Source organism: Oncorhynchus clarkii, unplaced genomic scaffold (genome assembly GCF_045791955.1).
Source record: "Oncorhynchus clarkii lewisi isolate Uvic-CL-2024 unplaced genomic scaffold, UVic_Ocla_1.0 unplaced_contig_5644_pilon_pilon, whole genome shotgun sequence".
NCBI classification, from domain to species: Eukaryota; Metazoa; Chordata; class Actinopteri; order Salmoniformes; family Salmonidae; genus Oncorhynchus; species Oncorhynchus clarkii.
This window is the reverse complement of record NW_027257933.1, coordinates 219790-235000: the sequence shown is the minus strand read 5'-3', so window position 1 is coordinate 235000 and position 15211 is coordinate 219790. Positions and strand designations below refer to the sequence as shown.

Sequence of the window (15211 nt, the reverse complement as noted above, 5' to 3'; positions counted from 1 at the left end):
AGTGCCTGTATGTTAATGTTCTGCTCAGTGTGTTATAGAAATGGTGACATAGTTTCTGTACATGGTGACATAGTGTCTGTATGTTAATGTTCTGCTCAGTGTGTTATAGAAATGGTGACATAGTGTCTGTACATGGTGACATAGTGCCTGTATGTTAATGTTCTGCTCAGTGTGTTATAGAAATGGTGACATAGTGTCTGTACATGGTGACATAGTGTCTGTATGTTAATGTTCTGCTCAGTGTGTTATAGAAATGGTGACATAGTGTCTGTATGTTAATGTTCTGCTCAGTGTGTTATAGAAATGGTGACATAGTGTCTGTACATGGTGACATAGTGTCTGTATGTTAATGTTCTGCTCAGTGTGTTATAGAAATGGTGATATAGTGTCTGTACATGGTGACATAGTGTCTGTATGTTAATGTTCTGCTCAGTGTGTTATAGAAATGGTGATATAGTGTCTGTACATGGTGACATAGTGCCTGTATGTTAATGTTCTGCTCAGTGTGTTATAGAAATGGTGACATAGTGTCTGTACATGGTGACATAGTGTCTGTATGTTAATGTTCTGCTCAGTGTGTTATAGAAATGGTGACATAGTGTCTGTACATGGTGACATAGTGTCTGTATGTTAATGTTCTGCTCAGTGTGTTATAGAAATGGTGACATAGTGTCTGTATGTTAATGTGTCCTTCTCAGTGTGTTATAGAAATGGTGACATAGTGTCTGTACATTAATGTTCTGCTCAGTGTGTTATAGAAATGGTGACATAGTGTCTGTATGTTAATGTTCTGATCAGTGTGTTATAGAAATGGTGACATAGTGTCTGTATGTTAATGTTCTGCTCAGTGTGTTATAGAAATGGTGACATAGTGTCTGTATGTTAATGTGTCCTTCTCAGTGTGTTATAGAAATGGTGACATAGTGTCTGTATGTTAATGTTCTGCTCAGTGTGTTATAGAAATGGTGACATAGTGCCTGTACGTGGTGACATAGTGTCTGTATGTTAATGTTCTGCTCAGTGTGTTATAGAAATGGTGACATAGTGTCTGTATGTTAATGTTCTGCTCAGTGTGTTATAGAAATGGTGACATAGTGTCTCTATGTTAATGGTCTGCTCAGTGTGTTATAGAAATGGTGACATAGTGTCTGTATGTTAATGTTCTGCTCAGTGTGTTATAGAAATGGTGACATAGTGTCTGTATGTTAATGGTCTGCTCAGTGTGTTATAGAAATGGTGACATAGTGTCTGTATGTTAATGGTCTGCTCAGTGTGTTATAGAAATGGTGACATAGTGTCTGTATGTTAATGTTCTGCTCAGTGTGTTATAGAAATGTTTGTGTATGGTCCTCTGTGTCTGTGTGTGTGTGTGTGATAGTGCATACATGCCTCTGTGTGTGTGTGCGTGTGCGCGTGCGTGCGTGCGTGCGTGCGTGTGTGTGTGTGTGTGTGTGTGTGTGTGTATGTGTGTGTGTGTGTGTGTGTGTGTGTGTACCCACCACACTGATGAGCTGTGACAGAGACACCTGTATAGAGATGGTAACCTGCTGGCTCTTGTTAACAGCGGGACGGATCAGTTTGTTATAACGCTCTGGACTCAACAGGTAGTTCACCAGACGCTCCTCTGCATTCTCCGCTCCTGTACCTGGACACACACACACACGTAGACACACAAAGAAGACACACACACACAGAGACATGCATAAGCATACATAGACGCACACGGAGAGAAAGAGAGAGAATTACACACACAAACCAACCTCTGAAAGCTGGTTTCTGAAAGCACACACACCAGCCTCCCTTGACTCAACAATATACAAAACACACTTTCACACACACCAGCTGTTCACCATCTGAAATGAGTACACGCCCAGACGTCACACACACACACACACACATACACACACACACACACACACACACACACACACACACACACACACACACACACAGGAGATAGACTGCTGATAGTTTACGTCCCCATAGTATCACAGCTATTTTATCAGAAAGGAACACACTCACAGACAGAACGTCTGCTCAAACACAGACAAAACACTCTGGCTCACAGAGACAGATAAATGCCTTATAAAAAGAGGCAATCTGGGATTCAAACTACAATAAAATGGCCACTTTATTTTGGTAAACCGCTGAGGGGCGGAACAGGAAAAATAGAACTGCTCTCAGATTCATAGACAAAGATAGGGATGCAGGGACTGACCATCCACGTAATCATAGTTTTATACCGTTTTGAAGCTACAGGCTACAGTGTTTGTTTATAAACAATGGAGTAAAACAAGCTTATATTTTGAGTTTTGATAGGTTAAGAAGGTTGAACTAAGCTCAAGAGACATTTATAAATTATATTCTTCAAGAATTAATGGCTATATACCATTCATTTCAAAGTTTAAAAAAATATGAAATCCCGGATTGCCCCTTTAACTAACAGTGGTTTGTTGGCAGAGAGTTTGAACTCTAGAGGACTGACACACTGTAGCAGCCATCACGGCCCCTCCAGACATGTGGAGAAGGAAAATGTCAACATACACACACACTCTCTCTCTTATTGTGTGTGTGTGTGTGTGTGTGTGTGTGTGTGTGTGTGTGTGTGTGTGTGTGTGTGTGTGTGTGTGTGTGTGTGTGTGTGTGTGTGTGTGTGTGTGTGTGTGTGTGTGTGTGTAAAAAGCAGAGACACAGAAAGACGACTGAAAGAGAGAGACAGAAAAACAACTGGAAGAGAGAGACAGAGACACAGAAAGAGAGAGACAGAAAGACGACTGGAAGAGAGAGACAGAGGACAGAAAGAGAGAGACAGAAAGACGACTGGAAGAGAGAGACAGAGACACAGAAAGGGAGAGACAGAAAGACAATTGAAAGAGAAAGACAGAGGACAGAAAGAGAGAGACAGAAAGACGATTGGAAGAGAGAGACAGAGGACAGAAAGAGAGAGACAGAAAGATGACCGGAAGAGAGAGACAGAAAGACGACTGGAAGAGAGAGACAGAGACACAGAAAGGGAGAGACAGAAAGACAATTGAAAGAGAAAGACAGAGGACAGAAAGAGAGAGACAGAAAGACGATTGGAAGAGAGAGACAGAGGACAGAAAGAGAGAGACAGAAAGATGACCGGAAGAGAGAGACAGAAAGACGACTGGAAGAGACGACTGGAAGAGAGAGACAGAGGACCGAAAGAGAGAGACAGAAAGACAACCGGAAGAGAGAGACAGAAAGACGACTGGAAGAGAGAGACAGAGACACAGAAAGTGAGAGACAGAAAGACGACAGAAAGAGAGAGACAGACACAGAAAGAGAGAGACAGAGACACAGAAAGAGAGAGACAGAGACACAGAAAGAGAGAGACAGAAAGACGACAGAAAGACGACTGAAAGATAGAGACATTGACTACCATTGCCTTTTTCTACTCCAATGTAACCATGAATGGTCTCTCTCTCTCTCATCGCGGCTGTGCTACTCCCCCAATACATTGCTCTGACACACTCCTAGCTTCTGTCATGATCTCCCCCCAGTAGCTGACTGAGAATCAGGGTGTGTAGTGATGTGGCAACGTGAACCGCGAGGTTGCTGCCCGACTAGTTAAAGGCCTAGTTTCAAACCCTATTCCCTTGGTTCCCCTGGGCCTTGGTCATAACTAGGGCACTATATAGGGTGACATTTGAGACACAGAGACAGCTGGAGGGGAGGAATATCACACACACTAACTTTTAGTCCACGCATCACTTTTCCTCTGCCTCACTCTACTGTAACAGCCCAGAGACAAAGCAGTTGTAGAGCTGATGTCATTTTACAACCAGCATTACCCGCAGGGAGAAACCTACCTGTACCCTACTGTAAGTTAACTCAACTGCTGTTCAGTTCAGCTAGGCTAGCAAAGGTTTCTGTGTGTTCAAAGTTGTGAAGGCCCGAGTTAAGTTTTCTGTGTGTTCAAGGTTGTGAAGGCCGTAGTTAAGGATTCTGTGTGTTCAAGGTTGTGAAGGCCCCAGTTAAGGTTTCTGTGTGTTCAAGGTTGTGAATGCCGTAGCTAAGATTTCTGTGTGTTCAAGGTTGTGAAAGCCCCAGTTAAGGTTTCTGTGCGTTCAAGGTTGTGAAGGCCGTAGTTAAGGTTTCTGTGTGTTCAAGGTTGTGAAGGCCCCAGTTAAGGTTTCTGTGTGTTCAAGGTTGTGAAGGCCGTAGTTAAGGTTTCTGTGTGTTCAAGGTTATGAAGGCCCCAGTTAAGGTTTCTGTGTGTTCAAGGTTATGAAGGCCCTAGTCAAGGTTTCTGTGTGTTCAAGGTTGTGAAGGCCCCAGTTAAGGTTTCTGTGTGTTCAAGGTTATGAAGGCCCTAGTTAAGTTGAGTATTGTATCAAGTTAGCAAGTAGACATTTTGTATAGACACAATGCAGGATATATTCAAAATCAAGCACTAACATTAGTGACCCTGGTCAGAAGTGGTGCACTACATAGGGAATTGGGTTCTGGTCAGATGTAGTGCACTACATAGGGAATAGGGTTCTGGTCAGATGTAGTGCACTACATAGGGAATAGGGTTCTGGTCAGAAGTGGTGCACTTCATAGGAAATAGGGTTCTGGTCAGAAGTGGTGCACTACATAGGGAATAGGGTTCTGGTCAGATGTAGTGCACTACATAGGGAATAGGGTTCTGGTCAGAAGTGGTGCACTACATAGGGAATAGGGTTCTGGTCAGATGTAGTGGACTACATAGGGAATAGGGTTCTGGTCAGAAGTGGTGCACTACATAGGGAATAGGGTTCTGGTCAGATGTAGTGCACTACATAGGGAATAGGGTTCTGGTCAGAAGTGGTGCACTACATAGGGAATAGGGTTCTGGTCAGATGTAGTGCACTACATAGGGAATAGGGCCCTGGTCAGAAGTAGTGCACTATATATGGAATAGGGCCCTGGTCAGTAGTGCACTATATAGGGAGTATGACCCTGGTCAGTAGTGCACTATATAGGGAGTATGGCCCTGGTCAGTAGTGCACTATATAGGGAATATGGCCCTGGTCAGTAGTGCACTATATAGGGAATATGGCCCTGGCTAGTAGTGCACTATCTGGGAATAGAGTTCCATTTGGAACAAAGACACTGTGCACGAGCAAGATAGTACTCAGCCCTCTGATAGGTGGAGTGACTGACTGATATTAGCATGCACTTCACTCTATAGTTGTGTGTATGATGTATACTGCAGCTGGCTGTTCTATACCGCAGAACAATCACTGTGCATGTGTTTTCAAAAAAGCTCTTTGCTCTCCCTGCGAATAGGATATTAGCACAATATCAGAGAGAGAGACAGAGACAGACAGACAGAGAGAGAGACAGACAGACAGAGAGAGAGCGAACAGAGAGAGAGCGAACAGAGAGAGAGCGACAGAGAGAGAGAGAGAGAGAGAGAGACAGATAAAGAGACAGAGAGAATGATGGAATGATCTGTCTAAAGTGAGTAGCTGCAGCATGATGAAAACATCTGTTAAATGTCATTGAATGATAGAGTGATGGCACACATATGGAGAAGATCCTTCAGAGTACAACACACACACACACACACACCCGAGGAGAGTGAACCAGTTGAACCTCTACCATGCTGTGTCTTTTCTCTCATCCTGTATCATGTATATCTGAAGAAACACTGTTCTTTCACATGTTATCAGCTGGGATAAAGGGACATTTAAAGAAGATCCTTTTAAGATGAAGAATAAAACTCTCTTTGTGCATGTTGATCATTTTGTGGAGATGGAACCAGTTCAATGTTAACAACCTGTTTGGGACTGGGGGGCAGCATTTTCACGTTCGGATGAAAAGCGTGCCCAGAGTAAACTGCCTGCTACTCAGGCCCAGATGCTAATATATGCATATTATTAGTAGTATTGGACAGAAAACACTCTGAAGTTTCTAAAACTGTTTGAATGATGTCTGTGAGTATAACAGAACTCATATGGCAGGCAAAAACCTGAGAAAAATCCAACCAGGAAGTGGGAAATCTGAGGTTTGTAGTTTTTGAACTCATTGCCTATCAAATATACAGTATCTATGGGGTCATATTGCACTTCCTAAGGCTTCCACTAGATGTCAACAGTCTTTAGAACCTTGTTTGATGCTTTTACTGTGAAGTGGGGGCGAATGAGAGGGGATTGAGTAAGGTCTCTCCCCGAGTGCCATGAGCTGACCACGCGTGTTCATTGCAATTGACCACGCGTGTTCCATTGCAATTCTAAAGACAAAGGAATTCTCCGGTTGGAACATTATTGAAGATTTTTGTTAAAAACTTCCTGAAGATTGATTCTATACATCGTTTGACATGTTTCTACGGACTGTATCTGAACTTTTTGACTTTTCGTCTGCACCTAGTGATCGCGCCTCATGAATTTTGACTACTGGGCTAAACGTGCGAACAAAAAGGAGGTATTTGGACATAAATTATGGACTTTATCGAACAAAACAAACATTTATTGTGGAAATGGGATTCCCTGGGAGTGCATTCTGATGAAGATCATCAATGGTAAGTGAATATTTATAATGCTATTTCTGACTAATGTTGACTCCAAAACATGGCGGATATCTGTTTGGCTGTTTTGTTACCTGAGCGCTGTACTCAGATTATTGCATGGTATGCTTTTTCGAAAAAGTTTTTTTGAAATCTGACACAGCAGTTGCAATAAGGAGAAGTATATCTATAATTCTGTGCATAATACTCGTATCTCAACATTACTGACCATAAAGCGCCAATGTAAAGTGAGATTTTTGGACATAAATATGAACTTTATCGAACAAAACATACATGTATTGTGTAACATGAAGTCCTATGAGTGTCATCTGATGAAGATCATCAAAGGTTAGTGGTTAATTTTATCTATATTTCTGCTTTTTGTGACTACTCTCTTTGGCTGGAAAATGGCTGTATGTTGTTTTTGTGACTAGGCTCTGACCTAACATAATCATATGGTGTGATTTCGCTGTAAATAATTTTTGAAATCGGACACAATGGGTAGATTAACAAGAAGTTACACTTTAATTGGGTGTATTGCACGTGTGAATGTTTGAAAGTTAAATAAAAAAGTATATATATTTTTGAATTTGGCGCTCTGCCTATTCAGCAGATTTTGTCGAGGGGCGGAACCCCTAGCCCTAACAAGTTTTTAAGGTACCACTGTCTTCATGACTCTTTATTCGGTGTCCCAACTGATGTTAATGCTTTAACTGAACAAACATTGTGTGTGTGTGTGTGTGTGTGTGTGTGTGTGTGTGTGTGTGTGTGTGTGTGTGTGTGTGTGTGTGTGTGTGTGTGTGTGTGTGTGTGTGTGTGTAGCTCACCAGACAAAGCGTTAGTGGTGGAGGAGAGGTAGAACATATCCTGAAGTAAATTATTAAAAGAGAGGCCATCTGGAATGGCTTCCTTTAAGAGCTAGTCTCTCCAGCCTGAACACACAAACACACACACACACAATTGCACCCACAGCTACACACTCACAACCACAATTACACACTATCTCTCTCTTTCTCAAACAAACAGAAAGGCCTCCTTTATCAGTGTGATTGTCTCAGGTCTCCTTTATCAGTGTGAGTCTCAGGTCTCTTTTATCAGTGTGATTGTCTCAGGTCTCCTTTATCAGTGTGATTGTCTCAGGTCTCCTTTATCAGTGTGATTGTCTCAGGTCTCCTTTATCAGTGTGATTGTCTCAGGTCTCCTTTATCAGTGTGATTGTCTCAGGTATCTTATCAGTGTGATTGTCTCAGGTCTCTTATCAGTGTGATTGTCTCCTTTATCAGTGTGATTTTCTCCTTTATCAGTGTGATTGACTCCTTTATCAGTGTGATTGTCTCCTTTATCAGTGTGATTGACTCCTTTATCAGTGTGATTGACTCCTTTATCAGTGTGAATGTCTCAGGTCTCCTTTATCAGTGTGATTGTCACCTTTATCAGTGTGGTTGTCTCCTTTATCAGTGTGAATGTCTCAGGCCTCCTTTATCAGTGTGATTGTCTCAGGTCCTTTATCAGTGTGATTTGGTCCTTTATCAGTGTGATTTTCTCCTTTATCAGTGTGATTGTCTCAGGTCTCCTTTATCAGTGTGATTGTCACCTTTATCAGTGTGGTTGTCTCCTTTATCAGTGTGATTGTCTCCTTTATCAGTGTGATTGTCTCAGGTCTCCTTTATCAGTGTGATTGTCTCAGGTCCTTTATCAGTGTGATTGACTCCTTTATCAGTGTGATTGTCTCCTTTATCAGTGTGATTGACTCCTTTATCAGTGTGATTGACTCCTTTATCAGTGTGAATGTCTCAGGTCTCCTTTATCAGTGTGATTGTCACCTTTATCAGTGTGGTTGTCTCCTTTATCAGTGTGATTGCCTCCTTTATCAGTGTGATTGTCTCCTTTATCAGTGTGATTGTCTCAGGTCTCCTTTATCAGTGTGATTGTCACCTTTATCAGTGTGGTTGTCTCCTTTATCAGTGTGATTGTCTCAGGTCTCCTTTATCAGTGTGATTGTCTCCTTTATCAGTGTGATTGTCCCAGGTCTCCTTTATCAGTGTGATTGTCTCAGGTCCTTTATCAGTGTGTTTGTCTCCTTTATCAGTGTGATTGTCTCAGGTCTCCTTTATCCGTGTGATTGTCTCAGGTCTCCTTTATTAGTGTGATTGTCTCAGGTCCTTTATCAGTGTGATTGTCTCCTTTATCATTGTAAGTGTCTCAGGTCCTTTATCAGTTTGATTGTCTCCTTTATCAGTGTGATTGTCTCAGGTCTCCTTTATCAGTGTGATTGTCTCATGTCTCCTTTATCAGTGTGATTGTCTCCTTTATCAGTGTGATTGTCTCCTTTATCAGTGTGATTGTCTCAGGTCTCCTTTATCAGTGTGATTGTCTCCTTTATCAGTGTGATTGTCTCAGGTCTCCTTTATCAGTGTGATTGTCTCCTTTATCAGTGTGATTGTCTCAGGTCTCCTTTATCAGTGTGATTGTCTCATGTCTCCTTCATCAGTGTGATTGTCTCATGTCTCTTTTAGCAGAGAGGGAATGGGGAGAGGGCAGAGGGAAGAGAGGGGGAGAAGAAAGGAGAAGAGAGGAGAGGAGAGAGAAGAGAGGAGAAGAGAGGAGAGAGAAGAGAGGAGATGGGGAGAAGAAAGGAGAGCGGGAGAAGAGAGGAGATGGGGAGAGGCGAGGAGACACCACACCCATAGAGCATCCTCATCACCTCTGGGTTACACTTTATCTGAACCTGAAGCCTTCATAAAGGCTACATAACACTGTCATAACCCTCCATAACACGGTCATAACCCATTACACTGTCATAACCCTCCATAACACTGTCATAACCCTCCATAACACGGTCATAACCCATAACACTGTCATAACCCTCCATAACACTGTCATAACCCTCCATAACACGGTCATAACCCATAACACTGTCATAACCCTCCATAACACAGTCATAAGTGTTTTTTTGTTTCAGCCCAGCACTAACACACCTGATTCAACGACTCAATCTAACCATCAAGCCCTGGAATAGTGGAATTGGGGGTATTAGTGCTGGGATGGAACAAATATGTGCAATCCAAAGGGTACTCCTGGACTGGAGCTGAGGAATGCTGGCCTTCATTAATATTAACGGTAAGGGAAATAAAAAGCAGACTGAGGCGCCCGTGAGAAAGAACTGTCACACACACACTCACACACACACACACACACACTCACACACACACACACACACACACACACACTCACACACACACACACACACTGGTTGGGATGGAACTGTTGGCAGAGTGACACAACTCTCTTGTTACCGCCTGATGAGAACGGCATCCTGGGTAAATCACTAATGCTCAGCTGTCATTGGTCTGCACAGTGTGTTTGTGTGTGTTTCTGTGTGTGTGTGCACCTGTATTTGTATGTGTGTGTGTGTGTGTGTGTGTGTGTGTGTGTGTGTGTGTGTGTGTGTGTGTGTGTGTGTGTGTGTGTGTGTGTGCTTTTGTGTTTGTTTCTCTGAGTGTGTGTTTCTGTGTGTGTGTGTTTCTGTGTGTGTTTGTGTGTGTGCGCGCGCGAGCGCTCAACAGACTGCAGGAGACTGGCCTTTTCCTCTGTGGGTTCATGTACCTTGGCTTCTGTACCTGGATCACTGGATTACACCTCCACCCCAAGCTGTGAGGTCCTAGTGTACATCTATCTAGCAGGACAGACTGAGGCTGGGGCCGTGGTAGACATCATCACGACTCTGTCTCTCTGTGTCCTGGAAACTCAATTGAACTTCAACGTATACCTTCACGGTTCAATAAAAATTGACATTATTAAGTGAATAAGGTGTGTGTTGGAGTAAGCAGAGAGGAAGGGGAGAAGTGAGAGAGAGTTACTCCACCCAAGATCTGGGTGAGATAAGCCCTTTTTCTATGGAGGACTATGAGGGACTGTCGAATTACATGAGGCTTATTTGATTTAATAGAAATGTTTTTTTTTTTTTTTTTTTTTTTATTTTACCTTTATTTTACTAGGCAAGTCAGTTAAGAACAAATTCTTATTTTCAATGACGGCCTAGGAACAGTGGGTTAACTGCCTTGTTCAGGGGCAGAACGACAGATTTTGTACCTTGTCAGCTCTGGGATTTGAACTTGCAACCTTTCGGTTACAAGTCCAATGCTCTAACCACTCGGCTACCCTGCCGCCCTCCATAATGTCCTGTTTAGGCTGTTACAAATGTACTGATATATGTGAATGCACATGCATTCCAGCAAAATATAGAAAAATGACTTAGTTGTGCCTGTTGTTCACACGCGTATCTGATCTCTCATTGGCTAAAATGGTGCCACCTAATCTCACCTGCCTTTAATCACGGAGGACAAGTATTTCCATTGTTAGAGCTTTCACTCGGCTGTCTTGTCAACATAAAATATAATCTTTGGAGTAAAGCAGCCGGTCGCAAATTGCTCCTTGACCCTTACGCTTGGCCATAACCCCTCGATGGGTGTTGGCATGTCTGTAGGGTCTGGGTAGCTATCAGATAGATGTTAGCATGTCTGTAGGTTCTGGGTAGGTATAAACAGTGTACTGGTAAAGTTTCCACCATATTGCTTTCATCTTCCAGAAGTGAAAACAATGAAGGGGAGGGGTAAGACGTGAAGTGGGATGGGCTGAGTGTGTATGTGGGGTCCAAGCACGCCATGGAAAGTGTTTGACTCCACAAGCTGAAGGCCTTGGTTTCCGTTCATGTCTAACTCCTTCCTCCTTCACTGGCTGAGCATCCCTTCAGGTATCTGCAGTCTGGCTGAACACTGTGCCTGTTCTGTCATAATGGGACTATTTACTCCTGCAGGGGTTTCTATAAAGGCCTAGTGAAGTCAAACATGTGATTATGTTGTGTTTTATATACACTGAGAGTACAACACATGATTAACATCTGCTCTTTCCATGACAGACTGACCAGGTGAATCCAGGTGAAAACTATGATCCCTTATTGATGACACTTCAATCAGTGTAGATGAAGGGGAGGAGACGGGTTAAAGAAGGATGTTTAGGCCTTCAGACATGAGACATGGATTGTGTATGTGTACTATTCAGAGGGTGAATGGACAAGACAACAGATTGAAGTGCCTTTTGAACAGGGTATGGTTGTAGATGCCAGGATCACTGGTTTGTGTCAAGAACTGCAATGCTGCTGGGTTTTTCACACTCAACAGTTTCCACCGTGTATCAAGAATGGTCCACCACCCAAAGGACATCTAGCCAACTTGACACGACTGTGGGAAGCATCGGAGTCACCATGGGCCGGCATCCCTGTGGAACCGAGGAACGCTTTCGACACCTTGTAGAGTCCATGCCCCAACATATTGGGAGGGGGGGGGGGGGGGGGGTTAAAAAGGTTGGAATATACTTTGAAATTGTGAAAATTATGATAATTATGATAATAATAATACTTTAGTGTAAGAACTGTTTGAAGGGACAGCCTGATATTTCAGCCTGTTTTGTGGGGTGGAGTTTTGGCCTGCCTGGTGACATCACCCCCCCTCCATGTTTGGTTTTGCCCTAGTACTAACACACCGGATTCAAATCATCAAAGGCTTGATGATGAGTTGATGTGTTTTATCAGGTGTGTTAGTGCCATGGCAAAACCCCTCTGGCTCCCCAGGACCAGGACTGAGAAATACTACTAGTGTACCAGCTGTGTGTAGGTACATTACAGTACATTAGACTTCTCCTGCCATAGTTGTATTGACTCAGTGTCATTAATGTTCTGTTACTTAATCGTTATAGCTTGTTAACAAAGCCTCAATGGACAGACGTTGAACACTAAAGTCAATCCAAGGGCCCAACTTTGACTGAACAGCATTAGGCATGAAAGTTTTCCTTTACAAATGTCCAGCGAGATTGAACAGAACACTACTCTATTCAATATAGACAGACATGAGAGAGTTGAATCCGTGTGCGCTGTCCATGGTGCTGACAGTTTGCTGAGATTAGTCAACAAGGAGAGAGGGAGAAGAGAGGAGAGGTAATGCCGTCTGTAATCGTGGCAAACTTTCAGAACAACGGACAACGGCAACTCCCCTGCAAGTTTTCAAGACCTAAAAAGCGAGGACAGGGCGAAACAACATACGGTTATACGAAAATATTAATCGACTTTGGAAGCTGTCTTCGTTGCTATATAATGTATATAATATGGTTCCTTACTGGAGTAATAGCCTGTCCAAAAACATTTCGAAAAGCGTTTTATTTCAGTCTGTAGTTTATAGCCTAGATGTATTTCACAAACGACTTCATGACATTGCCTCATTTAAAAACAATGTTGGCAACCCGAGCGGCGTTCATTTTGAGTTAGTCTTCTGCGTGCAAAACATGACATTTACAAACACAAACGGTTTACCATTGAGGCTACTTACTTGAGAGAGATAAGAGAAGGAGAGAGAGCGATAAAGTCACGGTCACCGCCATATCTCCTCCGTGCCCTTCTTCCCTTCCCCGGAATCCGACGCTCAAAACTTGGATGGGGGTGTGCCGGAGTGGGGTTATTATCTCCGGGAGAGAGTGTCAAAAGTTGACGGCAAAGCGCAGCTGTAGATCCAGGACTGTCAACGCGTTCATACACCATCGAAGTCGTCAGAAATTAACCGCGTCGTGGTCGTTGTAGAGTACGAACCGATCCGTTTAGATGTCTGCGTCTCCGGTAATTCTCACAAACACGTGCACTCAGTTCTGATCTGATCTTTGCCCCTCCACTTTCAAGCGGTGTGTCACAATAACAAATTGAAATCGAATGCGTACAGATTAATGTGCTAACATGTCGATGGACGTAATGGATCACATTGAAATTCCCTGTAACTCTGTTATTGAAACAAAATCACGTCGTATCCTCGTCGTCCGTCGGAGTGGCCCGCGCCTTTCCTCAGACTTGCGGTTTCAGCCAAACGCCACAAACTCGCCGCGTTGACATTTGAGCTAAATTCGATCCGTGTCCTTATTCTACCATGCTACGCATGTCTACAGAACCGAGAAATATGTTTTTGCAACTGTTTAGGCTACATTTCACTGAGTATTCCCTACGCCACGTTTATACGCATAAATGACGAACCTCTCTTTTTCAGTTGTAACTGTTTTTTTTTACACACCAACTGTATCATAAATGATAGGCATGTAAATATATCCCGTAGGTCTATGTCTAAGGTAATTATTGTCGTTAAAACTCGGGCTGACTCGGTGGACGACTCGGGGTTAGAACGCTCTGAGCTTCGAACTGAAATGGAACGCGTCACGTGACCCGGTGGAAGCCTGAGAGAGGACGGATGCCTGCGCTACTCTGTTACAAAACTCAACTCAACAGAGAACCATATTTCCAAATTGCGCCTGGAATTATTCCCCAATATTCGACTTGCATTGACAGCTAGACTGACCCCTCACACGCAGGGGATAGCCTGCCAGATGTAGGCTAATACATGGATAAATTAATATATATCTTAAATAAATAAACCTAGTCTACCTTATTTTTCATATTTTCAGCAGAATTGTTTAACAATTGCTGCAGGACTGTATCCACGTAAACTGTGAGGATTGCTTAGTTAGCGTTTAATTGCGTTGTTGGAAGAAAGTGTTTTGAACCATTAACTGCACGTGGGCTGCCCGCGAGCTCCCCAGTGTGCCTGGAGAGCGCGTGATGGTGTATTTTATCAGTGCCTCGAGGCAGTTGGAGGCTCCTGCTGCTCTCCGTGTGATGCCGAACTTATTCTCCTGGATGAAATGGGTCTGACAGTCACGACTTCATGATAAGAGAAAGGAAAGTACTGAAACACACGTCACAAAAACCCGCTCTCTCTCTCTCTCACACACACACACACACACACACACACACACACACACACACACACACACACACACACACACACACACCTGCTACCCTCACTTCCCAGTAGACTTTGGAAAGCCTTCGCAGTAAGAGGGCACTTAGGCTGTATTATCCGCTTTCACTGCTCATCGTCATTCAATTTAAATGTGGGGGTAAAGACTAGGCTACTACACTGGGTCCTGGCTGTGTCCCAAATCATTCCATATTCCCCATATAGTCCTATATATATTCCCTATATAGTTCAGACCCTCTTCCCTATTTAGTTCACTTCTTTTTAACCAGGGCCCTGGTCAAAAGTAGTGGACTATATACTGTAGGGAATATGGAATAATTTGGGATGCAGCCCTGGACTTTGTGTAGTAGCCTAGCCTATCAAGACTGGATACACATTGATTTTCCAGGTTTGTCTTTACCCCACATTTACGTTGAATGATGATGTGCAGCGAAAGTGGTGTGTGTGTGTGTGGGGGGGGGGGGTATTTTTATGGGTCCGGGTGGTGATGTCGGTGATAAGGACAGGAGCTATCGGACGGTCAGAGCAGGAGTCCACAGCGACAGTGCCACCTGGCACACGCACCAAAGACAGAGGAAGAGGGAAGGGGAGAGAAAGACACAGAGGAGACTATTTTACTTTTTAACATTCAGCGTGTCCTTCATGAATAAAGCATGGATGGACTCCGACTATAGAGTCTTAAAAGCCTGGATTTTCCTGCCGCTGACATCACAGGTTCTTTTCTAAGACACTCTGCAGTTGCTTAATACATTTTTCATAGCCATTGATTCTTAAAGAATACAGTTTATAGATGCCCTGTGAGCTTTAGTTCAACCGTCTTAACCCATCAGAACCCAAAATAGAAGCTTGTTTCACTCCAACGTTT

General features: G+C 43.3%; 1 protein-coding gene across 1 annotated transcript in view; it reads right to left on the bottom strand.

Moving 5' to 3' along the window:
- Positions 1–13541, bottom strand: part of LOC139393700 (neuronal acetylcholine receptor subunit beta-2-like) — a 21281-nt gene extending 7740 nt beyond the window's left edge. The window contains exons 1-2 of the mRNA XM_071142047.1: positions 12877–13541; positions 1500–1645 (exon numbers count right to left, since the gene is read on the bottom strand). Coding sequence (XP_070998148.1) covers positions 1500–1645; positions 12877–12928 — 198 coding nt within the window. The 5' untranslated portion in view covers positions 12929–13541. The remainder of the gene's footprint in view (positions 1–1499; positions 1646–12876) is intronic.
- Positions 13542–15211: the final 1670 nt, after the last annotated feature.